General features: G+C 52.6%; 2 protein-coding genes across 4 annotated transcripts in view; both read left to right on the top strand.

Moving 5' to 3' along the window:
• RABL6 (RAB, member RAS oncogene family like 6) overlaps positions 1 to 8,960 on the top strand; it is a 60,222-nt gene extending 51,262 nt beyond the window's left edge. The window contains exons 8-11 of the mRNA XM_064170926.1: positions 1,626 to 1,799; positions 2,305 to 2,388; positions 3,939 to 4,025; positions 5,427 to 8,960. Coding sequence (XP_064026996.1) covers positions 1,626 to 1,799; positions 2,305 to 2,388; positions 3,939 to 4,025; positions 5,427 to 5,522 — 441 coding nt within the window. The 3' untranslated portion in view covers positions 5,523 to 8,960. The remainder of the gene's footprint in view (positions 1 to 1,625; positions 1,800 to 2,304; positions 2,389 to 3,938; positions 4,026 to 5,426) is intronic.
• Positions 5,485 to 25,204, top strand: TEDC2 (tubulin epsilon and delta complex 2). 3 transcript variants are annotated; one of them, XM_064171579.1, is made up of 10 exons: positions 5,488 to 5,542; positions 14,900 to 15,558; positions 15,876 to 15,931; positions 16,354 to 17,038; positions 19,267 to 19,320; positions 21,778 to 21,862; positions 22,939 to 23,044; positions 23,258 to 23,359; positions 23,757 to 23,968; positions 24,985 to 25,204. In XM_064171579.1, the coding sequence occupies exons 2-10, from the start codon at positions 15,299 to 15,301 to the stop codon at positions 25,129 to 25,131; spliced, it is 1,707 nt and encodes a 568-aa protein (XP_064027649.1). In that variant the 5' UTR covers positions 5,488 to 5,542; positions 14,900 to 15,298; the 3' UTR covers positions 25,132 to 25,204. The 3 variants fall into 3 exon arrangements, with proteins under 3 accessions (XP_064027650.1, XP_064027649.1, XP_064027651.1); XM_064171580.1 differs by lacking the exon at positions 21,778 to 21,862 and having other exon boundaries at positions 5,485 to 5,542; positions 22,962 to 23,044; XM_064171581.1 differs by lacking the exons at positions 16,354 to 17,038; positions 21,778 to 21,862; positions 22,939 to 23,044 and having other exon boundaries at positions 5,526 to 5,542.
• Positions 25,205 to 25,472: the final 268 nt, after the last annotated feature.

Below are 25,472 nucleotides of genomic sequence, written 5' to 3'. Positions count from 1 at the left end.
GAGCCATAGAGTCCAGGGCACCAAGTTTAGCATGGTTGTCTCCACAGGTTTCACATCCTGGCATCATGCCAGCTGTGAAGACTGGCATCTGGAGAGGTACTCTGTGTGTAATGCAGAAGCACATCATGTTCCTGCTGTAGTAACCCTCTGTCTGGGGAACTGCTCTCTTGTCTTGGCTCATGCTCCTTGGTGGCAGCAGGGACAGCCCTGGGGCTTTGCCATTCCCAGGTCTGTCCATGGAGCCAGGCTTTGATTTGGCTCTTCCCCTGCCAGTGGTATGGCAATGTGGAGCGGTGCCTGGCTGGTCTGTCTTGGGCAAAACTATCTAAACCTCAGGTGGATCTGCAGTGTGCCCAAGGTACCACAGGGAATGTGGGCTGAGGGGCTGGCCACTGGCCTGGTCCTTCTCTGTGCCAGCTGACACTACAGGGTGGCTTGTTGAGCCATGGAAATGGAGCCTGCCAGTCTCTGCAGCTGGTGCTGCACAGGCAGTGTCCTTTGCATCCACTTCTGTTGGTGCTCTGTAAGCCTGTTAAGAGAAATTTGCTCGATGTTGGCAGTCAGGAAGACAGTGGAGTGGTGCACTCCTGAGAGACAGCAGAAGAGCAGTGAAGCTCACCTATGTAACCCAGGCTGCTTGCCTGGCTCAGTCACTCACCGCTGCAAACCGCAGGCCGGACCAGGGCAGAAGCCTGTCTTGCCCTGCCCGCAGGGGTGGTGCTGCTGTGCTCTGAGACAGGTGAAATGTCATTTTCTGTTGGCTGCTGACTGAGCTCAGGAGCTTGCCAGACCTGCTTGTGGAAAGGGCCAGAAGCCTCTGCCTGTAAGTTCTGTCTCCCTGCAGTTCTTCAGTGCTGGCAGAGGTTAGTCCTTTCCCAGGGCACCCTAGGAAATGTGCAGTGCTGTTGGCAGAAGGTTTAGGGGGGAGGTGTGGATGTGCTCACTTGAGATCTAGTTGTTAGTGAGAGCCTTCTGGAGAAGACTTCTGCTGGTTCCCTTGGAGCAGATGCCAAGGAGGAAATCCTGGACTGCTGAATGGACTGAAAGAGCTGGGGCTTGGGAAACCCTAGGGCAGGGGTCCTCAATCTACGGCCCCCAGGGTCCTCAGTCCATCCCGACAGTATTTACAGACCCCTACCCCCACCGGGGGATCCTGCCACTGGATCCACTCGCAGCCTCTGCAGTCTCCAGGCACCCCTGGGACTGGGCTGGAACCAAACTATAGCCTGGCCCCCGACAGTGTCTGAAGGACAGTGAACCAGCCCCCTGTTTGAAAGGTTTGAGGACCCCTGCCCTTGGGTAACTGTATAGGTATTCCTGCAGAAAGCCCTCTGGGTGACATGGCTGTGAGCAGTGAGGGTTGTGACTGCGATCCTGCCTGCCTCTGGCTGAAACATGGGCAAGGCCAACGTGCCCATGTCAAAGCCTCTTTCAGACAGAAGGCTGTGGATCGCATCATCTTCTTCAGAGGACTTTCCCTGGCTTCAGATGCAGCCCTCACCTGCCCTGCGTGTCCCATCTGGTGCTGTCCAGGAGCCCCCTGGCTGGGGGAGGGCTGAGGGCTTGCAGAGTGCAGGTCCTGCTACGCCAGAGGACTCATGCTCTGCCCTGTGGACTCCTTTCAGAACTGCCTTGTTCGAGTGACGCCGCAGGGCCACGAGGCCTTGGTGACTGACTTTGGGCTGGCCAGAGAGGTGGTGGAGCTGCCTGTGAAGGATGTGGAGAGGAAGCTGTCTCTGGTGGGCTCTGCTTTCTGGATGGCTCCTGAGATGCTGCGGGGGGAGCCCTATGACCGGAAGGTATGTCTGGCACTGCTTCCAGCTGAGCGTGGAGATGGCTCCTCTGATTGCTGCTGGCATCTCCCAAAGGCAGAAGCCCTTCCCTCCTTTTGGGGGGAAACCTTGGTTTGCTACCTAGACCATTGCTCTGCTTTGCAGTGTGGAAGTTCCTTCTGTGGCCTTGTTAAGTTCCACTTCTAGGGAAGTGAGTTGGTACTGTGCACAAACAGTGGAACCACTCTGAGGAGGGTGCTTGATGAGCCCCTTAGAGAGGCTGGAGCTGCTGCCAGAGCTGTTGTAGAAGTGCCAGACAGACTAAGAGCAGAGGGCCTGGCTTGCTGAGCCTGAGGCTGTCCTCTGGGGGGATTGTGGTGTTTCTGCATGGGTTCAGGAGCCCAGAGCAAGGTTAGGAAGTTGCAGCCTCCATCTCCCATAGGCTTTTTTGAAGGACCTTGTGGTGGATATTCCCTGTCCCATGCCCTGCTCATGCCCCGTCCCACCTCCTGCTCTCCCACCTCTCTTGCAGGTAGATGTGTTCTCCTTTGGCATTGTCCTGTGTGAAATTCTGGGCAGGATCCCAGCTGACCCTGAAGTACTCCCCAGGACTCAGGTAATGATTTCTGCAGCCACATCTAATGGTGCTTTCTCCATGGTACCAAACTATGGCTCCTCTTTGGCCCAGGCAGGTTTCTGTGTCCACAATTTGGTTTTGCTCTGGGACATTTTCAGTGTACAAGGGTTCAGTGCATCTGTACGTTCAAAAATTTTGTGGATCAGCAGTTTGAAATGAAACACTTCTGTTTAAAGACCTTAACTCCAAGTACGTCATTTTGCTTTGGCAAGAAGGCCAAGGATGTTCTGCAGTGGATTAGAAGGGCAGTGGTGAGCAGATCAAGAGAGGTTCTCCTGTCCCTCTCCTCTACCCCGGTGAGGCCACATCTGGAATGTTGTGTCCAGTTCTGGGCCACTCAGCTCAAGAAGGACCTCAGGGAACTTCTTGAGAGAGTCCAGCCCAGAGCCAAAGCTGCTGCAGGCAGTGAACATCTCCTGTGAGGCCAGGCTGAGGGAGCTGGGGCTGGCAGCAGAGGAACCTGAGGGCTGCCCTCAGTGCTGTGCTAGAGATGTGCAGAGCAGTGAGGGGAATACAGAGCCAGGCTCTGCCCAGGGGTGGCCAAGGGCAGCACAAGGGGCACTGGGGGAAGCTGGAGCAGAGGAGGTGCCAGGGGAACAGGAGGGGAAACTTTGTCAGCGCGAGGGTGCTGGAGGCTGGAGCAGGCTGCCCAGAGAGGTTGCAGAGTCTCCTGCTCTGGAGACATTGAGAACCTGCCTGATGTGTTCCTGGGTGAGCTGCTCTGGGTGCCCTTGCTCTGTTTGTGGGTTGGACTGGATGATCTCTGGAGGACCTTCCCAATCCTAACACTCTGTGGTTCTGTCTGATTCCTACTTCTCCACTGGGTAGCAGGCTAAACACAGCTTCCATCACAAATGTTTGTTTTCCAATACCCTGCAGCTGATGTTTCAACATTTACAACATTTTCCTTCCACCAAGGGGGAAGGAGAATTTTACCCTGAACAGGGGTGACAAATTCAGCATGAAAACAGTACATTCCAGCTTTCTGAGGTGCAGTGCAGAGCCCACAGTGATCAGAGATCTAGAGATTTAGTCTCTGTGAGACTAAATAGGAACTGACCCCTATCTGTATTCACAAGATGAAGAATTTCATGTCAAAGACTCTGAACTCTGAAAGGACAGAGATGTAGTTATGAAGGCAGCTTGCTGGACCCCTTCAGCTCTCAGGTGCTGGTGGAAACCCAGATTATCTGCAGTTTCTGTCCTCAACAGCCGTTGCTCAGCACTTGGGCTGTTTCCTCTCCTCGTTTCCCCTTCTGTAGCTCTGGTTGCCTTTGGGCTCTGCTTTTCCAGGAGGAGGCAGCAGAGACAGCACAGCACAAGCAGAAGGATGCTGTAGGCTCCCACTTCTGCTGATGATTTCCCACCCGAGCAGCCTTGCCAGAGCTGATGTTGCCCTCACAGCTGTCAATGACTTCTAAATCTTTAAACCTCGAGTGTTTTGTGCTTTACAGCTTGAGAAGGGTGAAGAGCTTTAATGGGCTTTGAAGCTTAAGTATTTTCCATGTACTCTGCCCCCTTCCTCACAGGATTATGGCTTGGATGTTGCTGCCTTCCAGGGGATGATTGGTGAATGCCCTAAGCAGATGATAGACCTTGCTGCTGGCTGCTGTCGGGTGAGAGTCCTGCTTTCCCCCCCCCCCTTGTTTTTAATGACTTTGTGTCGCACTTGTATGGCAGATACCAAAACTGTTGTGAGCCGTGGAGAGCTTGAACCTGCTGCTGTCAGTGCTGTCACACAGACCTCTGCCACTTGAACTGTGAAGTGATCAGTAGTGTGCTTTCACCTACTGTGCAGTCTTGTCCCTAGGAGAAGTGTTCAGTTTGTGTATTACAGCCCAAACCCTCCAAGCATCCTTCCTGTTTCCTTGCCTGTCAGTCTCAAAGAGGAAATCAAGTTGGTGGTGATGTTCAGTCCTTCCTTAAACCAGGCTGCAGGCAGAGGCAAGCAGCTGACGGGCACTGCCTCACTGTAACCAAGCCTGGTGTTCCAGATGTCATCAGGGTATTGTCCTCCAGCCTTTCTTGCTTTAGCAAGGTAGTGGTGAAAACTGAGGGGCCTCCCTACGCTGCTTGATGCCTCAGGAGGCAAAGCAGAAGAAGCCAGGACTGAAGTTAATGTAAGAAAGGAAGAGAAAAACAAAAAGGGTGCTCTTTGTGCTCTTTGTTTTCCTCTTCAGACAGAGGATGGAGGAGCTGGGTGATCGTAGTGCCCCTAACTGCTAGCAGTTCAGGGCAGCACATGGAAATAAACCCTTGCGTGGGTCCCAAGAACATGTGAATAGCTTGCCCTGCATGAGTGCTTCATGTCAGAAGCTGGTTTAGGTTTATGTGTGCTCAGATCTTGTACCTCTGGCAGACAGCTTCCTAATGTAGGTCGATACAGTAATGAGCTTCTGCCAGACATGGCCCTTGGGGCTGTTTGTCTCTGCCCTCATGTGGTACTCAGGTTTGGGAAGTTCTGCTGCAGCTCTCCAGGCTGACTCCATGGGGTCAGGCACAAAGGGCAGTCTCATGGTGCATGTGTGGGATGGGGATGTCCTGAGCCATATCCCTCCAAATGACTCTTTGGGGGTTAGTGTATCACAGCCAACTGAGGATGATCTGGATCAGGGAGATATGACAGCTGGATCCTGACTTTCATGAAAAAACTGAGAGATCCTGCTGACGCCTATCTGCAGTGTTTCCCTGCACAACACCTGCTCCTGTACCGTGGGCTTTGGGATGAGCAGTTCCCACACTCTGCCCAGCTGGGCTGTGTCAGGCTGGTGTTCAGCATTTCCCTGCCTTTGCCTAAGCTGTGCTGCACCATGGCACTTGCCCTACAGCTGCTCGTTTGCAGCAGCCTGGGCCTGCATCATCAAGTGGTGATGCCAGAAGTCTCCACCAGCAGATGTGTGACCCTGAGTAGTGCTAGTGACGGATGGATGCCTAGTCTTGGGGGAGCTACTTGAGCTGCTGCAGAGCACCAACCTCCTGTCCAGGGTGTCCTCTTCAGCTTTCCCTTCTAATTCCAGGTGGAACCATTTAAGCGGCCATCTTTCTCTGAGGTCCTGGATGAGTTGGAGGATGTCGCAGAGAGCCTGGAACCTAGCAGGGACAATCAGTTTTAAGACTAATCTGCCTGCCTCCAGTAAGGCTTGTCAAGAGGATCACCCAAACTGTAAATCAGCTCTCTGGTGGGGTGGAGATATGTCAGGAGTGAAAAAGGAAGGTGGAGAAGGGAAAACTAAATGATGCACTGATGTTTATTTAATCATAGTCTTGCTCTCTATTTTTTTTGTGGTAGAAAACAGGGTTAAAACTGAAGAAAGGTCTTGCCAAGAGTTTCCCCTAGATAAGGGTTTTAGAAAATGTAACCAGGACATTGAGCATGTTTGCTTCTTAAAAGCAAATGACTCTGGAGAGGCCTGAGCTCCCCTGAGGATGCTTTCCAAATTGCCAGCAGAAATATTATCCTCTCCTGCTTTCCCATGCCCTTAATCCCAGGATCTTCCCTTTCTTCATCCCCATGGCCTTGGAGAATCACCTCTTGTGGGGCTGGGGCCTATCCACTGTGAGGGAGAGGGGCTTTGGGATGCTGGGGAAGCCTGAGAGTCACCTTATATTTCAAAGCCTTAAACACCTGTTCATCCTATTCCAGCCATACAGGAACAAGCATGCTCTCTAAGGTATGGGTCTCCTGACATCATGCTCAGGGTGCACCCAGCCACAGATGTGGCAAGGTTGTGGAGTCAGCCAGGGCCACTCACAGCATGCTGAGCTGCACCAGCCAAGGAGATGGAGAGGCTGTGCCTTCCTGAGACACCAAGTGACTGATGTCTGCTCTCAAAAGAACTTTGTCAGACACATGGCTCAGCATTGTGGTGGTCTGGATTTCTTCCTGCTTGCCCTCAACTGGGGCTCAAAGATGTAGGGATCTGCCTATCCACTGCTCCTGCTTCAAACATGGCAGTGAGCATGGTGTCAACAGCTTGTGAGGCCAGATCAGCAGAGAGCTGAGCTCATTTTGCAGCCCATCATGCAGCATCTCACCCATTTTTCATCTGGTTGCTGGACCATTGTTCTGAAAATGTATTCTCTTGGGACTAATATATTTGTGGGTTTAGATAGGTGTGATGTTTGTGCAGTGGTGGAACTGTGACTCGGTTCTTGTAGACTGTAAGCTCTTGGAGGAAGAGCCATTCACCTGTCCACTAGAAGGTACTTGTAAGGTGTTTAGCCCAGTGGGCCTTCAACTGCCTGAAAACTCAAAGAGCTGGAAGGCTCTTCTCCCACATCGGTAACTGGAATCTCACAGAGATCATACTTTGGAGCCTTATCTCAAGGTCTTGGAGATGGATTGGGTGTCACAGACAGCCCCAGGTCTTTGTGTATTGGTGCCTGTGCAAGGACCATGTTGTATTTTCACCAGAGATAGTAAAGAATTGGAAGATGTCATGAAACATACTGAACAGCACCAGGGTTACCAGCCTAGCCACATCTCCCATGGCATCTGCAGCTCCTCACTCCCTAGTGGTGCTGTTGTGCTTTTGTAGGACACTGACTTACCATACAGGAAAGCTCTTGCTCGACAAACTGCCCAGCAAATCCCTTGATTGCTGGTGGATACTGCCAGCAAAGCACAGCCTTGAGAGGCAGAAGACTGAAAAGGGAAACTTTTCCACTTAGAGAAGGGAGAGTGGCTACTTTTTGACTTTTTCCAGTTTGGGACCTCAGACCAGTGGAGTGAAATGGACTGTGCAGTGCAAACAGCAGTTGAGTGAGATCTTCAGTGAAAGCTGGCCACTACCAGCATCACAGCAATGTCTTGGATGAAATTCACAGGGTGTGCATTTGTCTACCAAGTAATGGACCTGAGGAGCTAATTGGAACCTCCTGAGGCTTTTGAGGCTGCCCTGGGCTCTTCTCTAGAGGAACAGAATTGAGAACAAGGCATCTAACAGTAAGTCCTAATCCCCAGAGCTTTAAGGATGGAAAGCCTCTTCCTAAGGGTGTTACGGAAGATGGGCAGCTGTCTGCCTCAGGTACTGGCTACCAGCATGGCTTTCACAAAGCCTTTCCCCAGCCTTCCCCACACTGCCTGCTCTGCAGTCTCTTCTTCCTCTGCCTTCTGCACTAGAATAGACTACAGGAAGATTCCTTAATGTATTAATCTCTCAAATGGCCTCCTATGTGGTGAGATTAGGAGGATGTCATCAAAACCTCTGCCTTGGACTTCTGGAGGGCTGACTGTGATCTCTTCTGGTTCAGCGAGAGAGCAGGACCGAGGCTAGCTCAGCTGGAACGCGCTTTCTCGAAGCTTTTTCTCCTCCATTTTGCGGCTCGCTCGATCGGAGGAGCCCAGAAGGGGAGCAGGGAGGCAGCAGGCGCAGCAAGCTACGGTGCCTGGCGAGTGGTGATTTAAACGAGGAGCGGCAGCGGCAATGCCACAGCCTAGTTCGGCAGGAGAGCAGCCTGCTGCTGAGCCCAGCCTGGTTCGGCCGGAGAGCTGGTGGATGAGAAGCTCAGCATGAGGCACTACTGTGCACTGGCAGCCCAGAGAGCAACCAGAGCTGCAGCAAGAGCAGTGTGAGCAGAGGGCAAGGGAGGTGATTCTGCCTCTCTGCAGCCTCTGCTGTGATGTCACCTGAAGCACTGTGCCCTGCTCTGGAGCCCCTGGGACAGGAGAGATCTGGAGGTGCTGGAAGGTGTCTAGAGGATGACCACGAGGATGAGCAGAGGACTGGAGTTGAGACAGGCTGAGAGAGTTGAGTTTGTTCAGTCTGGAGAGGAGAAGGCTCTGAGGAAACCTTATTGTGGCTTTCCAGTGTCTGAAGTGGGCTACAGGAAAGCTGGGGTGGGATTTCTTAGGGAGTCAGGTAGTGACAAGACTGGGGGGAATGAAGCAAAACTCGAAGTGGGGAGATTCAAGTTGGATGATAGAAAAACATTCTTCACCATGAGGGTGGTGAGAGACTGGCACAGGTTGCCCAGGGAGGTGGTGGAAGCCTCATTCCTGGATGTTTTTAAGGCCAGGCTAGATGGAGCTCTGGACAACCTGGTGAGGTGTCCCTGCCAGCAGCAGGGGGATTGGAACTGGATGATCTTTGAGGTCACTTCCAACCCTGAAAATTCTGTGGTTCTGTGAAAAGAAGATCTGGGTTAGTCCTGCTGCAGGGCAAGGCAAACCCAGTCAAGAGAGAGCTTTTGCTCAGGGAGCTGAGTAACCTCAGAGCAGCCCAAGCTGTGCCTCCAGGCAGCTTAATGCGGGTAAGAACAGACAGTGAATGAAGTGTTTGATGCTAAGCAACTCTGATGCACATGGTGTGGATGGTAGAGAGTAAGCATTGGATATGTCCTGGTTTGTCTAGGGTAGGGTTAATTTTTACAAGAACCTGAGAAGGTCCACATCCAGGCTAGCAGCTGGATCACCCCAGTGAGAACAAGCTTCTGGGCAGTGAGCAGCTGCTTTGCACATCACTGACTGTATCTGCTGTCTCAGGAGTGGTGGTGTTACTCCTGTCATTTCATTTATCTTTTTGTTATTCTATTAAATTGTTCTTATCTTAGTTCATGGTGTTTTACCTTTTTCTCCCAGTTCTCCTCCACATCCTGTTGGACAATGGGCAATTTGCAATTCGCTGCTTGGTGCTCAGTTGCCAGCTGGTCTTGAACCATGACAGAGGTTCAGCATTCTTAGCCAGGTTAAAGAGAGAATGTCAGCACCAGCTCATATGTCACAGAGCCACTGAGTATTAGGGAGTGGGAGAGATCTCTGATTGTATTTACAGCTTAACACAAGATACAAGCAGATATTTACAGTATATGCAGAAATATACAGAAATATCCAAGGTGAAAAGTAATACAGGAACACAGCAGCCCTCCCAGAAACCTGAGTCCCCAGGAGGGGCTCCCAACCGCCCTTTCACCTTCTCCCGCCCCTCTACCTTACCCCAGACAATGCCTTGTGCCCCAAGGTAGAATGGAGGGTCGTCCAGGGGGTTAGGAAGCCAGTGGATTAATCAGAGAGACAGAGGGTGAGCTTAGAGAGAAATGCAGCTCAAAGCCCAGGCAGTGCCTGAATGCCTTACCTATGTTTGGATTCTTGTTCTTATACATCTCAGCAAGCTGATGAGTGAAGTAGACATCACCATTGATTCACACCCTGTGATCTAATTCTTCTCACCAAAACATTCTTGCTAGCTTCAAACTAGCACAGTCCACCCCTATATCATTCAGAGTATTGCTGAGAACTATCTGATCTAATCCAAAACAATATTTACACTAATGAATATCACAAGTTCAGTTCACTCTTCATTCTAGCTGTAGTTCACACTTCATTCCAGCTATCTCAGATGTAGGTGATTCAAAAGCTCAGAACACTTTGTCTCCTCACAGATGAGACGAGAACAGGGACTCCCAGGTGACACAGGGTTCATGCTCATGTACTGTAGATTCTCTCGTAGATTCTTTCATTGGACGCCGATGGTATCTAGAACAGAAAGCTCCTAACAGCTTGGATTATACACTCTGAATTTAGACTCTCTCAGCTAAGGTTAGATTTCTCTGTGGAATACACTGAACCTCACCATTCTCCTGCATTACCCAGTAGGTGTGACCAGGACCTTCAGCAGACACCACCCCTCGGACAGGTTTCCCTTCGCCCGAAGGTGAAAATACCCAAACAGTTTTCCCTAACAGATTCTTTTCACGTACAACAGGAACTTTATCACTGTCTACTGTTTGGACCAAGTCTGATTGTGCAGGTCCTGCTCTGTTTACTGAACCTCTACTATTTACCAACCAGGTTGCTTGTGCTAAATGTTTGTCCCAGTTTTTCAGAGTTCCACCCCCCATGGCTTTTAGGGTGGTTTTCAGCAAACCATTGTAGCACTCAATCTTCCCTGCAGATGGAGCACAGTAGGATATGTGGTAGATCCACTCAATGCTGTGCTCTTTGGCCCAGTTTTTCACAAGATTGTTCTTGAAATGAGTGCCATTGTCTGACTCGATTCTCTCTGGAGTTCCATGTCTCCACAAGATCTGTCTCTCCAAACCAACAATGGTGTTACGTGCAGTAGCATGTGGAACTGGATAGGTTTCCAACCATCCAGTGCTGGCCTCTACCATCGTCAGCACATACTGCTTGCCAGAACGAGATCGAGGTAAAGTGATGTAGTCAATCTGCCAGGCTTCACCATAGTTGTACTTTGACCATCTCTCACCATACCATAAGGGCTTGATTCGCTTAGGCTGCTTAATAGCAGCACAAATGTCACAGTCATAGATGACTTGGGTGATAGTGTCCATGGACAAGTCAATTGACCTATTGCGTGCCCATCGGTATGTTGCATCTCTGCCTTGATGTCCAGATAAATCATGGGCCCACCGAGATAAGAACAGTTCACCTCAGTGTTTCCAGTCAAGGTCAAGATCAGAGTTTGTATCAACATGAGAAATTTTAGCAGCTTGGTCTGCCTGCTGGTTGTGTTGGTGTTCCTCAGTGGCTCTGTTCTTAGGCACGTGTGCGTCTACGTGCCGTACCTTCACTGGAGTTCTCTCCAGCCGTGCATCAATGTCCTGCCATAGATCAGCACACCAAATAGGCTTTCCTTTCCTCTGCCAACCATGCTTCTTCCAGTCCTTTAGCCAACCCCATAGAGCATTGGCTACCATCCATGAGTCGGTGTAGAGGTAAAGGATAGGCCAATTTTCACATTCAGCCACATCAAGAGCAAGCTGGACAACTTTTATCTCAGCGAACTGACTGGATTCTCCTTCTCCATCTCTTGCTTCAGTAACTCTCCTGGTAGGACTCCAGACTGCTGACTTCCATGTTCACTTGTTCCCAACAAGACGACAGGAACCACCTGTGAACAAAGCACAGTTGTTTTCCTGATCAGAGAGATCACCATAGGGAGGAGTTATTTTCTCCTCTGGAGGTTTTGTACAGTCTCTGCCTTCTGGCCAGTTGGTGATCATCTCCACCAGACCAGGTCAATTGAGATTACCCATTTGTGCTCGTTGGGTTATCAAAACCATCCATTTAGACCAGGTTGCATCTGTGGCATGATGCAGTGATGAACCTTTGCCTTTGAACATCCAGTTTAGAACTGGCAATATAGGAGCTAACAGCAATTGTGACTCAGTTCCAATCACTTCAGAAGCTGCTTTCACTCCCTCATAGGCTGCTAGAATCTCTTTCTCTGTTGGAGTGTAATTTGCCTCTGAACCTCTGTAGCTACGTCCCCAGAAACCAAGTGGACGACCACGTGTCTCATTTGGAGCTCTCTGCCAAAGACTCCAAGTTGGACATTGTCACTGGCAGCCATGTACAGAATGTTCTTAATGTCCGGACCAGATCACACAGGTCCCAAGCCCACTGCGTGGACTACTTCTCGCTTGATCTGATCAAAGGCTGCTTGGTGTTCAGGTCCCCACTCGAAATTGTTTCTCTTACGAGTCACATCGTGCAGAGGTTTGACAATTTGACTGAATCCAGGAATGTGCAGTCTCCAAAATCCCACTGCACCCAAGAAAGACAGAGTGTCCTTCTTATTGGTGGGAACGGCCATGGTGGAGACTTTGTTGATCACATCCTGAGGACTGTGACGGCGACCATCCTGCCACCGCACTCCCAGAAACTGAATTTCTCTGGCAGGTCCTTTGACCTTGTCTCTCTTAATGGCAAAACCTGCTTGCAGCAGAATGTCAATGATTTTGTTACCTTTCTCAAAGACTTCCTCAGCAGTTTGGCCCCACACAATGATGTCGTCGATTAATTGTATGTGCTCTGGAGCTTTATCTTTCTCCAGTGCATTGTGGATGACTGAGTGACAGATGGTTGAGCTGTGTTTCCACCCCTGAGGCAAATGGTTGAACTGGTACTGGATTCCTCTCCAGGTGAATGCAGACTGAGGCCTGCACTCCTTTGCTATGGGAATAGAGAAGAAAGCATTAGCAATGTCTATGGTTGCATACCATTTAGCCTCCTTCGATTCCAGCTTGTACTGGAGTTCCAGCATGTCCGGCACAGCTGCACTCATGGGTGGCGTCACCTCGCTGAGGGCATGAAAATCAACTGTCAGTTGCCAGTCTCCATTAGGCTTGCGCACAGGCCAGATGGGACTGTTGAAAGGTGAATGAGCTTTCTCGATGACAGCCTGACTCTCCAATTGATGAATCAGCTGATGAATGGGCAACAAAGAGTCACGGTTAGTTTTGTACTGCCTGTGGTGCACAGTTTGAGTTGCAATTGGCACTTCCAGATCCTCTATGCCATGATGTCCCACAACTGCAGATCCATCTGAAGTTCAGGTCTAATGGACAATTTCAATTTACCATCCTCAATCTCTACAGATGCTATTCCAAAAGCCCATTTGTGACCCTTAGGATCTTTCAAACAACCTTGTCTCAAAGAATCAATTCCCAGAATGCAAGGCGTGTCAGGACCAGTTACAATAGTATGTGTCTTCCACTCTTCACCAGTTAAACTAATTGCAGCCTGCAACTTAGTTAACTCTTGAGATCCACCAGTGATTCCAAAAATAGATATGGACTCTGTCCCTTTGCAATTGGATGGCAACAAAGTACACTGTGCAGCTGTGTCAACTGCAGCCCTGTATTGCCCAACTTTTGTACTGCCAGGCCACCTAATGAATACATTCCAATAGATTCGGTTGTCTCCACTACCCCTTTCCTCCTCCTGGCTGGAGGCAGGGCACCCCTAATGCTGAACATGGCATGTAGGGTGTACACAGTGATTGGTGTTGTTGTGAGAGGAATTGCAATTGTTGGAATAATTGCAGTTGCTCTCAGGAGCTGAAGAAGTGACAGCTGCTTTTCTGGCATTGTTGCCTCTGTTTCTGCCACTCTGCAGTTCCCTGACTCTCTTGGAAAGAGCTGAAGTAGGTTGATCATCCCACTTGTTCATGTTCTCCCCAAATTGGTCACATGTCTGTGGAGCGCTATGGGAAAATGACTCTTTGTTCACCAATATGGTTAGATGGTCATAATCCACTTTATTTCCGTGATACAGTGACTTACATGCATTCTAGCAAGAGGCGTGATGACCTATTGATGCCTGTCAGAGGGTACAGGGTTACTTGTAAGGCATCAATAGGTCAGCATACCATAACAATCTGAGGGTCAGCCTCTGGGGGCTGGCTAAATCCTGCCCACCTGCAGTTGCACTCCACCTCCTGCAGCTGCATGTGGGGGGAAACTACCCTATGCCTGCTATCTGGGTCCCAGAATGGATTCAAGGACATTCTCAGCACAGTTGCTCATGTTTATCATTTCTTGTGTCCTCTGCTAACAAGAATTCTCCAACAGTCACACAGAATTATCCACAGTGATGCATGTGATTGCTGATGTCTAGGCGGAATTTGTCTCCTCATGGGCTGGAACTGCCTTGCAGGAGGTGGGTGTCTGTTCCTGATGGCAGAAACATGCACCCATTCAGATGATGCAGGGATGGTATCTCTTGCCAGATTGGAAATGAAGGTTTTAAGATCCTCCTTCAGTTCTCTCATGCTATCTTCTATATCATTCTTTATCTCTTTTATCTCTGTATTCATAGTTTTTATGGCAGAGACTAGGGCAGAATGTGACAAGCTGTCCTCTATCTGCCTGAGCTGGTCAGTGAATTCACCAACAGTGAGAGACCTTCCATTATCAGTCCTTCATAGAAACATGCTGGCCAAGATGTTAGCATAGGATGGAGCAAGCTTAATAAGCTTCTTCATGAGACCTGTTCCAAGAGGAATGTCATCAGGCTCATGTGTGCCATGATCTCCATAGAGCACCTCCTTCCCTGCTCAATGGTGTTCCACTTCTTGGCCGCCCAGGGCAGATCATCTCGGGAAGGATATCTCATAGCCACAGCCAACAGGAGATGTGTCCACAAGCTAACCTTACCAAGAGGATTTGCTAGGTGTTTGTCCACTCCACTCTCTTTTGTGAGTGGCCCTAACTGCTTGGCAGACTTGTCTCCTACCTGCAGAGCATTTGCACCAATGCTACAGCATCTCACCACCCAGCTTAGGATTGGCTCTCCTGATTCCCTTGTGTATTCCTTTCTAACTTCCGTGACCTCTCTGAGGGGATCAATGGAATCCTGGATGTCATCCTTCTCCTCTTCCTCTTCTTGTTCTGCTTGTCCCTGGCCTAGAAACAGAACTTTCCTAAGAGCACTGCCTAGAAACAGAACTTTCCTAAGAGCACTGCCTTATCTATGTTTATACTCTTGTTCTTATACCTCTCAGCAAGCCTATGAGTGAAGTAGACATCACCATTGTTTCACAGCCTGTGAACTAATCCATCTTAACCAAAACATTCTAGCTAGCTTCAAACTAGCACAGGTCTCTTTGCTTCTCTCACCCACGAAGTTCGGATTCGGTGTTGTCAGGCTGGACCTGCTCTTGCCTCACATCTGAGCATTAAGTGGTGTGATAAACTTGGCCCTGTTAGGGTCACAACATAAACAAATGCTCTGCTTCCATATCAGGTGAACTGGATGAACTGCTTCCATCTGCCAGCACTCAGCCCATCTTCAAATGCTCCTAGAAGCAAAGTGAAATGGAAGATACTGGCACCAGCCAGCAATCAACATGATGGCCATCTGTGCAAGGCTTGACTTGGGGCTGCTGTAGAGTCTTAGTACTGTGGGAATAATAACCAGCAGACTGAGCATTTCCACTTTGGTTCCTGTGGCTTCAGGATGCCTCCTACAGGGGAGAAGAGATAGTGGATACCTGGTTAACGAGAAATACGAGGAGCCCGCCGAGGCCACCAGGAACCCGTCCGAGAGGCGCCGACTCCGCCTGAGGAAGCAGCAGTGCCCCCGGGGCTGGAGGGCCGCGGGCTCGTCACGGAAGGCGTCGGCAAGCCCGGGACCGCCGGCACGATGCGCCCGGTGCTGCCGGCGCCGCTGCCGCCCTGCCCCTCAGCGCCCTCCTCCGCAGGTCCTGGCCGGACCACAAGCAACGCGGCTGTGAGCGCTGTCTTCAGAGCGGCGCCGTACAGCGGACAGGACCCGGCCGGGCCGGGCCGCCGAGGCTCATGCGGGCTGCGGGCTGCCGGCGGCGGCGAGAGCGGGGAGGCGGCAGCGGCCCTCGGCGGGCCGGCAGCCCGCGGCAAGTCGCTGACGGCGCTAAGCCTTTGCAGGTTGGCGGCGGCGCTGGCGGCGGCGCTCGGGGAGGGCACGGTGCGGCGGCGGGAGCTGGAGCGGCGGGCGGCGCGGAGCAAGGCCATTTTGCGGCGCTGGTGAGTGCAGCAGCGCCTCCCGGCTAGGCCTGACCCGGGCCCGCAGGCCTTACAACCAGCCTGGGCTGGGAGGCGGCTGGTGGGGCCCGGGAGGCCGCTGGTCCGCGCTGCCTGGCGGTGCTGCCCTCGCGTTCTCGTCGGGCGCTCCGCGGGTTATGGGGGGTGGCTCGGCGGTTCGCGGCACCGGTGGCCCTCGGCGCTGTGTTTCTGACCCGCAGGGGCAGTGAGGACGAGGAGCATCGGCAGCCGGAGCTTGACTCCAGCAATGTACACGGTGAGAGCTTCCCCCTGCCTTCTCCCCCCTCATGGCATACAGAGAGACAGGTTGCCCAGGGAGGCTGTGGCTGCCCCCTTCCTGGAGGTGCTGAAAGCCAGGCTGGATGAGGCCTGGAGCAGCCTGGGCTGGTGGGAAGTGTCCCTGCCCATGGCAGGGGGGTTCGAACTAGGTGATCTTGAAGGTCCCTTCCAAGTCAAATCATTCTGTGATTCTGTGACATCCATCTTCGGATATTTCAGGGTGTTTTGTAAGGCTGCCTGCATCCTCTGCTCAGTAGCTGTGACAGTTTAGCCAAAATACCCCTTGCACCATTCCTTGGGTTTGGTTTCCTTCTGTGGGACCTGGCAGAGCAAGTCAGTGTAGAAATAAATGGGAACTGGCCAGATTTGGCCCTTCTGGTACATCATTTTCTCTTGCAGAGAACAAGGCTTCGGCCGAGGAGCTGGAGGAGCTGGAACTGCTGAACAGGGCCTTAGAGAAGGCACTGAAAGTCAGGAGAAGCATCTTGAAAACTTCAGTAGAGGGCCAGGGAGCTGGAGGAGAGAAATTTGTAGCTGAGGGACCAGCTGCCAACAATGCCAAAGAGCAGCAAGTGCCTGTTCCTCTTGGGGATGTTCCTGAGAATGCAGAGGTGAAAGCTGTCAGCAAAAAGCCTGCCTCTTGGAAGAAGCCTGCTCCATACCAGTTAAGAGCACCTTATAGGACTGACCCAGATGTGAAAAAAGTGGTGCAGAGGAAGGCCCCAGGCAGATGTGCTTCTCAGGGTCCCAAGAGAGCTGGCAGTAACTGCCCAAAAGGAGTGGTTTGCAAACAAGGAAGGGGTCACAGGAGAGCAAAGAGTGCCAGTAGCAGAGGGCCCTGTGCTCCAGCTGAACCCCAAAAAACACCTGGCTTGAACAGAGCTTCCCTCACGCAGCAGCAAAGCTTTTCTGCACGGGCTTCAGCTGGGGGAAAGAGCTCTACAGCTGCTAGCAAGCAGGGATATGGTTCAGGGCAGACAAGTTGTGGTTTTCTGGGAGACTCCAGCAGAAAGGAGGAGCCTACGGCTGAAGGTTCTCTGGGAAAGAGCAGCTCACCTCAGGCAGTCACCGAGCAGGAGAAAAGGTAAGTGCTGAGGGGTGGACACCTCTGCCTCCTCCTGCTTGACACTGACACATCTTGGTTTCTCCTGCTGCTCTCCAGGAGCCAGCCTGGGTGCACCACTCCTCAGCTCCTTCTCAGGAGGAAGGATCTCTTATTTTGATTCCAAGGGCTTAGTCTTGGGTGGCTGGGACTTGGAAAGTCTTTTAATTAAGACATTTGATATTTCAGAACTCCAGAGCTTTCCGAAGCCTTAGTTTTCCTCTGAGTCTGCTTTTCTGTTGCAGTTTGTTCAAGTTGTAAATTTGCTAACACAATGATGGTCCCACACTGCAGGAATTCTCTCTGTGCTTTCTGGAGAGAGGTGGCCTCTGGGTTTGATGTGGTCCTCTTTAACCTGTGAGCTGCTGCCTGTGTGACTGCACAAATCAGTGGCAACTGGAATAGGCTGGAGCAGGTCCAGAGAAGGACAGCCAAGCTGGGGAAGGGTCTGGAGAAGAGGGCTGGGGAGGAGCAGCTGGAGGACCTGGGAGCATTCAGCCTGGAGACAAGGAGGCTGAGGGCAGACCTTATTGCTCTCTACAGCTCCATGAAAGGAGGCTGCTGCCAGATGGGGGTTGGGCTCTGGTCCCTAGCCTCAGGTGATAGAAGGAGAGGCAATGGCCTGAAATTGTGCCAGGGGAGGCTTAGGTTGCAGATGAGGAAAAATGTCCTTTCTGTAAGAGTGGTCAGGGACTGGCACAGGCTGCCCAGGGAGGTGGTGGAGTCCTTGTCTCTGGAGGTGTTCAAGAAACCTGTGGCCATGGCACTTGTGGGCAGGGTTTGTTGGCCATGATGATGTTGGGTTGCTGGTTGGACTAGGTGCACTTGGAGGGCTTTCCTAGCCCAAACAGTTGTAGGATTCTGTGAATCTCTGCTGGCAAAGCTGAGTTGTCTCAATGCTCATTTCACCCACAGACAGCAGCAGCAGTAGCCTGATGAACACACACAGACCATCACAGGTCATCTTGTCCAATCTCCCTGAAGGCAACAGGGACCCCTCCAAATAGAGCAGGTTGCTCAAGGCCTCATCCAGCCTGGCCAGGGACATTCACAGCCTCCTGGGAACCTGTGCCAATGTCTCCCCACCCTCACTGCAAACAATTTCTTCCTCTTCTCCACTCTCAGTCTCCCCTCTTCCAGCTCAAAGCCATTGTCCCTTGTCCTGGCACTCCCAGCCCTTGTCAGTAGTCCCTCCCCAGCTCTCCTGGAGTCACTTCAGGTACTGGAAGGCTGCCCTGAGGTCTCCCTGGAGCCTTCTCCAGGCTGAACAGCCCCAACTCTCCCATCCTGTCCCCATAGCAGAGGTTCTCCAGTCCTCTGAGCATCTTCACTGCCACTTCTAGACCCACTCCAGCAGCTCCATGTCCCTCTTATGCTGGGGGCACCGAAACTGGATGCAGTTGTTTATGCCTTTAAAATCTCAGCCGTGACCTTGTGCTTGTCCTCTGCCTGTGACTCCAGCTGCAAATGCAGTCCCCAGGTAGTACCCAGCTAGTAGAGAGTCTTCTTGAGGTGAAAGCTGCCTGTCCCAGTGGGAGCTGCACTGAGCCTTGCCTCTGTCTTGGGGTGTGCCAGGAGCTGAGCCAAGCTGCCTCTTCATGCTTAGGGTTGGCAGCTGTGTCAGGGAGATCTGCTGATGTTCTTCTCTCAGTTTCCCTCAACCTGTATCCCTGCCTTGCCTTGTCAAGGTTTGCTGCCAACTTCTGTCTCCACGAACTTTGGTGGCTGCTGGGAGGGTGCAGAAGCTCTCCTAGGTCAGCTCAGTGATCCCTGTGGAAGTGAGTGAGCAGAGTGTTCCTCCTTCCCTGAGCACAGGCTGAAGGCAGAGCTGGATTCCCTGGATTCTCCAGGGTTGCTGACATCTCCCACTACAACTGAAGTCATCAGAGATTGCCAGGCTGGAAGGGACCCCAAGGACCACCTGGTCCAACCTCTCTAGGCCACAGTGCAATGAGCCTGCCCAGCAACCTGCCAAGCTGAGTTTTCTGACTGCTCTTGGGAGAGGATTCCAGTGTCTGGCTGTGCCCACGAAGAAACATTCCCTTCTGGAGTCCATTGAGAATCTCCCCAGCAGTGACTTGACTTCTCCATGGGACTCCTTGGACAAAGGGAGTTTCCATCCTCCTGGCAGCCACCCTTGCTGTATATTCTGTGCAGATAAGGCTCCCCTGCTCTATGCAGGCAGGATTGATCCTTCTCATGTTTTGCAGATGCTGGCTGCAGCTACCCCTTCCCTACAGGAAAGCCTATTCCAGGAACTCCAGGTAAGCCCAGCCTGGTGAGTCCAGTCCAGAGGCAGCCTCTACTGTGAGGAGGGGTCACATGAGGGCAACCTGGCTGAGGTGGGAGCTGAGAGCAGAGTGGTGTGACACAGTGTGTGCCAGGCTGCTTCTGAGGATGGGGGTTTTCATGTTCTTCCTGCCACTGGAGACCCTTCTGGTTGTGGAATGCTACTCTGTGCTGTAAAGGTCCTGGAGTGCTGCAACTCTGGGTTCAGCACTGCTGCAGGAGTCTCTGCTGGCCAGCAGGGCAAGAGAGGGTTTTCTGCCTCTTGGCTCTGCTCTGCTCAGACCTTACCTCCAATCCTGCCTCCAGTGCTGCTGTCCCTAACAGAAGAAGGACACAGCTGCTGGAGTGAGGCCAGAGAAGGCCACAAAAATGATCCAAGGGCTAGAGTAGCTCTGCTGTGAGCACAGGCTGAGGGAGCTGGGGGTGTGCCACCTGGAGAGGAGAAGGCTCCAGGGAGTTCTAAGAGCTGCTGCCAGTGCCTGAAGGGATCTTGCAGGAAGGCTGCAGAGAAGCTTTTGCTGAGGGTGTCTGAGACAGGCTAAGGGGATTTGGAGCTGAGGCAGAGCAGAGTTAGTTTGGAGCTGAGGAAGAAATTATTTAGTCTGAGGGTGGTGAGAGTCTGGAATGGCACAGCTCTGTTTGTGGCTGCCTCCTCCCTGCAAGCGTTCAAGGCCAGGCCGGATAAGGCTCCAGAGAGACCTTAGAACTGCATTTCAGTATCTGAAGGGGATCTGCAGGCAGTCTAGGGAGGGACTGTTCAGAAGGGCCTATGGGGTTAGGACAAGGGGCAATGGTTTGGAACTGGAGCAGGGCAGAGTTAGGTTGGACATCAGAAGGAAGTTGTGCACAGTGAGGGTGGGGAGAGAGTGGCACAGGCTGCCCAGGGAGGTGGTTGAGGCCCTGTCCCTGGAGGCATTCAAAATCAGAGTGAATGTGGCTCAGGGCAGCCTGATCTAGAATCCCAGCATGGTTGGGGTTGGAAGGGACCTCTGGAGATCATCCAGTCCAGCCCCTTGCCAAAGCAGGGTCACTCGGGGCAGGTCACACAGGAACACATCCACTTGGGTTTGGAATCTCTGTGGAGAAGGAGATTCCACAACCTCTCTGGGAAGCCTACTCCAGGGCTCCAAGCACCCTTACAGCAAAGAAGTTTCTCATCTTGAGGTGGAATTTCTGGTGAATCACAGAGTTGTCATGGATTGGCTGGAAGGGACCTCAAGGACAATCTGGCTCCAAACCCCCTGCCATAGGCAGAGACGCCTCACACTGATCAGGTTGCTCAGAGCCACATCCAGCCTGGCCTTCCAAGGGTGAGGCTTCCACCACCTCCCTGGGCAACCCATGCAAGTTCTCTAACCACCCTCATAGTCAAGAACTTCTTCCCAGTGTCCAGTCTGAATCTCCCTACTTGCAGCTGTGCTCCGTTCCCCACTGCCTCGTGTGTCACACAGAGCACCACAGCTCTGCACAAGCTCCAGCACTGCTCCCCAGCACCAGTGACTGCTGATTCAGTTCACATCCACTGCACTTGTCCTGTCCCTGGGCATCACTGCCAAGAGCCTGGCCCCATCCTCCTGGCAGCCACCCTGCAGGGTTTTGTAGGCACTGATCAGGTCCTCTCTTAGCCTTCTCTTCTCAAGGCTAAGCATCCCCAAGGCTCTCAGCCTCTAAGACTGTAGCCTGTCCCCACAGAGGAGGTTCTCCAGCCCTCTGATCATTTTCATGGCCTCCTCTGGACCCTCTCTAGCAGTTCCAGGTCCTTCTTGTCCTGGGGGCACCAGAACTGGAAGCAGTGCTGCAGGTGGGGTCTCAGCAGAGCAGAGGGACAGAATCCCCTTGTGTGAAGAGCCAAGAGGCCAGATTATCTTTTAGCACAGGGAATCCTTCCTATGCCAAGCTTCCTCAAGGCTTCTTTAGTCCTTTATTCTTTTTTGTTTGTTTGTTTTCTTGAGGCCTTGAGCAACCTGGGCTGGTGGGAGGAGCCCCTGTCCGTGGTAGGAGGTTGGAAATGGATGATCTTGAAGGTCCTTTCCAATCTTTGGGTTGATTTTTCCTTTACTAACAGAGGAAATGTACAGAAACAGACAGGACTTGCCCCCGGAGAAAGAAGGGAAGGTTTGTTATTTCCTATGGGGTCAAAATGTAGCTATGGAGATAAAGCAGTGCTGCAGGTTCAAGTTCTGCTCCTATAGCAGTGTGTTGGTCGTTCTTCTCATGGCTGCAGGTCCTTCCCCCAGGGCAATCTGAGAGAAGTCACAAATATTTTAGCTGTTTTCTCTGCTGCCCTTGTTGCTCTAATCCTAGCTGTGAGGAACAAGAGAAAAAGGCTAGAAAAGACCCTGCAAAAGAGAGGAGTGCTGATGTGACCCGGCTTGGGGACAGTTGGCAGTGCAGCACAGCTCCTCCACCTCCTCTCCCTTCCGCATTTGCAGGGTGTGGCAGAGCTGTTGTCTCTGCCAGAGCAATGTGGATGCAGCAGCTGCAAGGAGCCACTTCCTAGAGAGGATCCAGAGCACTGTATCCTTCCTCAGCTCACCAACCCCTTCCCCCAGCACATGGGGTGGGACTGGTTCCAGTCCCTGCGGCATGCTCCCAGCTGGAAAGAGTGATCCCGGTAACAGCTGCAGCTCAGGCTGGGCCTGCAGGGCGTGGATTCCTTTCTAGGGCAGCACTGGAGGAGTCAGAAAAACTTTGGTGCAGCCAGGGAAGGCTTCAAGCCTTGCAGAGCTGTGCTGTGCTCACTTCACAGGCTGATTGCTCTCTGCCTGTGCCCCTGATTCACAGAATCCCAGCATGGTGAAGTGACCTCTGGGGATCATCCAATTCAACCCCCTACCAAAGCAGGGCACCCACAGCAGCTTGCCCAGGAGCACAATGCCCAGCTGGTCTTGGAAGCTCTCCACACAAGGAGACTGCACAACCTCTCTGGGCAGCCTGCTCCAGGACTCAGCCTTTCAAGAGTTCGTTGTCTCTTGGACTGGAGAGCTCAGAACTAAACACAGTGTTCCAGATGCAACCTCCCTAGAGGGAGGAGAACCTCCCTTGACCTTCTCACTACACTGTTTTGGAACCCAGGAACTTGTTTGGTATGAGGATGCTGAACACCTTGATCAGGCTGCCCAGATAGGTTGTGGAGTCTCCTTGCGTGGAGAGCTTCCAAGCCCAGCTGGGCATTGTGCTCCTGGGCAAGCCTCTCTAGGGCAGAGTAGAGGGACAGGAGAACCTCCCTTGGCCTCCTCGTGTCCCTCAGTACACCACTGGCCTTCTTGGCCCTCGGGCACATTGCTGGCTCGTGGGGAACTTGTCCCCAGCGTTCCCAGGTCTTTCTTAGAGCTGCTCCCACCTCACCTGTCCTGCTGTAGGGGATTGTTCCTCCCCATGGGCATGACCCTACACATGCCCTAGTTGCCCTTCATGAGATTCTGCTCCCCCAGCTCTCGGCCTGTCCAGGTCTCCTTGGGTGACAGCAGAACCTGATGGGTGTTAGCCACCCCTCCCAGTTTGCGACCAGCAGCAATCTGGGGGATTGCAGCTGGCCTGGCCCAGGGCTCAGAGTGATGCTGGGGAACATTCCTTAAGCTGCTGCTTCTCAGTTCTGTTCAGTGCCAACCTTTAGTCCTGCAGAGATTGAGGAGGAGTTAAAGGCCCTTCAAGATGTCCCCTCCCTGCTGAGCCACTATGTGGGAGTTGAGCCTGCAGGTAAGGAGAAAGTAAAGGGGAGTGGAGGGAGCAGGAGATGGATTTCGGTGGGCTCCAGTGCCATGTGTGCTTGGTATGTGCCAGGCACAAGGGACAGGAGCATTCTTTGCCTAGAGTGAGGGCTGGCATAGCCAAGGCCACCCTAAGAAACTGATGTTCAGTGGGGGGAAGGTTTCAGTGTGCTGATGCTTGCTGCTTTTCCTCTGCTCCTAGCCCATGCCACTCTGCCAGGAGAGTATGAAAGCCTTCTGAGCCTGGAGGGTTTGCTGGCCACAGCTTCCCAGTGCCTGCACAAGCTGCAGCTGCTGCGAGCAGGTGAGCCAGACCCTGCTCTTGTGTGTGTCTGTGGCCAGCTGGGCACACAGCAGTGTGGTCCAGCATCCTGTTTCTTCCCCTGGCTGTCCTTTGTGGTGCTGCAGCATGTCCCAGTCTCTGGTGGCAGGGAGAGCTGTGGTGCATTTGCCACCGAGCCGTGGTCAGCAGCTCAGGACTTTGAACTGCTGCAGTTTGGGAGGGGTGGTGAGGGAGCTGTTGAAGATAAAGTAGACCTCATGCCATAACTTGAGATATGCTGCTGGTGCCATGTGTGAGGCGCTCACCCTGGTGAACACAGTGCCATCAGGTCTTGCCAAGAGCACTGAGCAGATGAGACTTTCTGCAAGCACCAACTGAACTTCTCTGTTCCTGCCTCTTAATCCTCCCACCCTGTCAGCTGTGGAGTCCCAGGCCAAGCTGTGCCCAGGCTGTTCTGGAGACATGGGAAGCTGCTCTCCAGCCTGTGCTCCTGCCAGGGGACAGATGTGTGGCCCTGCAGATGTGCTTCCTGTGCCTCTCCTCTGCTACTACAGTTCCCAGGAGCTGAAGGACCTGTTTGCCTTGAAGCTGCAGGTGTCAGTGCTGCACCAGGAAGTTGCCTTGCAGAAGGTGAGGCCTTCAAAATGTGCCTGGGGGGCTGAGAAAGGGGCAGCTGTGGGGCAGTAGCTGGTATCTGGGGTCTTCATGGGGAGCAGCAGCACAGTGAGGTCTGCCACTGGTGTTTGTGTGTTGTTTCCAAGTCACTGAAACCCAGCATGGAAGGGACCTCTGGAGATCATCCAATGCAACCCCCTGCTAAAGCAGGGCACCCACAGCAGCTTGCCCAGGAGCATAATGCCCAGCTGGGCTTGGAAGCTCTCCACACAAGGAGACCCTACAACATCTCTGGGCAGCCTGCTCCAGGCCTTCAGCACCCTCTCACCAAAGAACTTTCTCCTCCGGCTCAGCTGGAACCTCCTGATTGCCAGTTTGTGCCTCTTGCCCCTTTCCCTGTCCCTGGGCACCACTGACAAGAGCGTGGCCCCAGGCACTTGCCCCCCGCAAGTCCTTCAGCTCTTGCTAAGCATTGCTCAGATCCCCTCTGGAGCTGCTCTTCCCCAGACCCTGAGCCTCAGGGCTCTCAGCTCCTCACAGAGCTGCTCCAGGCCCCTCATCGGCTTTGCAAGCTCCCCAGGACTCTATCCAGCAGTTCTCTGTCTCTCCTGAACTGGGGAGCTGGGACCCAGGGCTCCAGCTGTGGCCTCCCCTAGGGCAGAGTGGAGGGGCAGGAGAACCTCCTTTGCCCTACTGCCCACACTCTTCTGAACGCACTGCAGAAGCCCTTTGGCCTTTTGGCCATGAGGGCACACTGCTGTGCCATGGATCCCTTTCTGCTGATGCTGAGCTCATGCCACCACTGGGCCAGCTCTGCAGCAGTGGAACAGCACTGCTGTTCATCTGGGTGCTGTGGGCAGGTTGGGCAGCTTCTGCTGTGCTTCATGAGCAAGGGCTGGGCAGCTTTGGCACAGTGCAGTGTGGCAGAGGAGGGAATTGCTTTGCACGCTGGCAGTGACGCTTCCAAGGGCAGGTGGTGTTTGGTATGCAGCTGCTGACTCTGCTGACCTGTGCCCTTTGCTGCTGCCCAGGTGCTGATGGTGGAAGTGCTGCCTGCACTGGAGTCCAGACTGTGCCTGGAGGCCTCTCTAGCTCAGCTGTACAGAGCCATCTACAGCCATCTCTGCCAAGGGGGGAGGAGGTTCCTGGTGCTGGTGAGAGATGAGCTGGCAGAGTGAACAGGTGGCAACCTACTGGAGCTGGGCACCAGAAGCACTTTGAAGCAATAAATCCTTTTGAGTGACTTTTTAACTCTGCCTCTTTATCCAGATACATCTTGTGGGCTTGGGTGGGTGGTGGGGTTGAGGTTTTTTGGGGTTGGTTGGGGCCTTGGAGTTGGTATTGGGCTTGTTGAGATGGGTTGGGTTTTGGGGTTGAGTTTGTTGGGGTTGTGGGGTTTCTGTGGAGGGGTTGGGTTTTGGTTGGGCTCCAGGTTTGTTTTTTGGGGGGAATCTTTTTGGGTGTACTGGGGCTTTTGGTGGAAGAGTTGGGGTTTTTTGCAGCTGTGGTTTGTTAGGGT

The sequence above is a fragment of the Pogoniulus pusillus genome, chromosome 35 (assembly GCF_015220805.1).
Source record: "Pogoniulus pusillus isolate bPogPus1 chromosome 35, bPogPus1.pri, whole genome shotgun sequence".
In the NCBI taxonomy this organism is placed as follows: domain Eukaryota; kingdom Metazoa; phylum Chordata; class Aves; order Piciformes; family Lybiidae; genus Pogoniulus; species Pogoniulus pusillus.
This window is presented reverse-complemented; position numbering and strand designations above follow the sequence as displayed.

Bases quoted from the DNA above. Each gene is read 5' to 3' on its own strand.
- TEDC2 (XM_064171579.1), top strand. From the start codon at position 15,299: ATGCGCCCGGTGCTGCCGGCGCCGCTGCCGCCCTGCCCCTCAGCGCCC. The intron at 15,559-15,875 runs GTTGGCGGCGGC...TCTGACCCGCAG, and splicing joins ACGGCGCTAAGCCTTTGCAG to GGGCAGTGAGGACGAGGAGC. The intron at 23,045-23,257 runs GTAAGGAGAAAG...CTCTGCTCCTAG, and splicing joins TGTGGGAGTTGAGCCTGCAG to CCCATGCCACTCTGCCAGGA.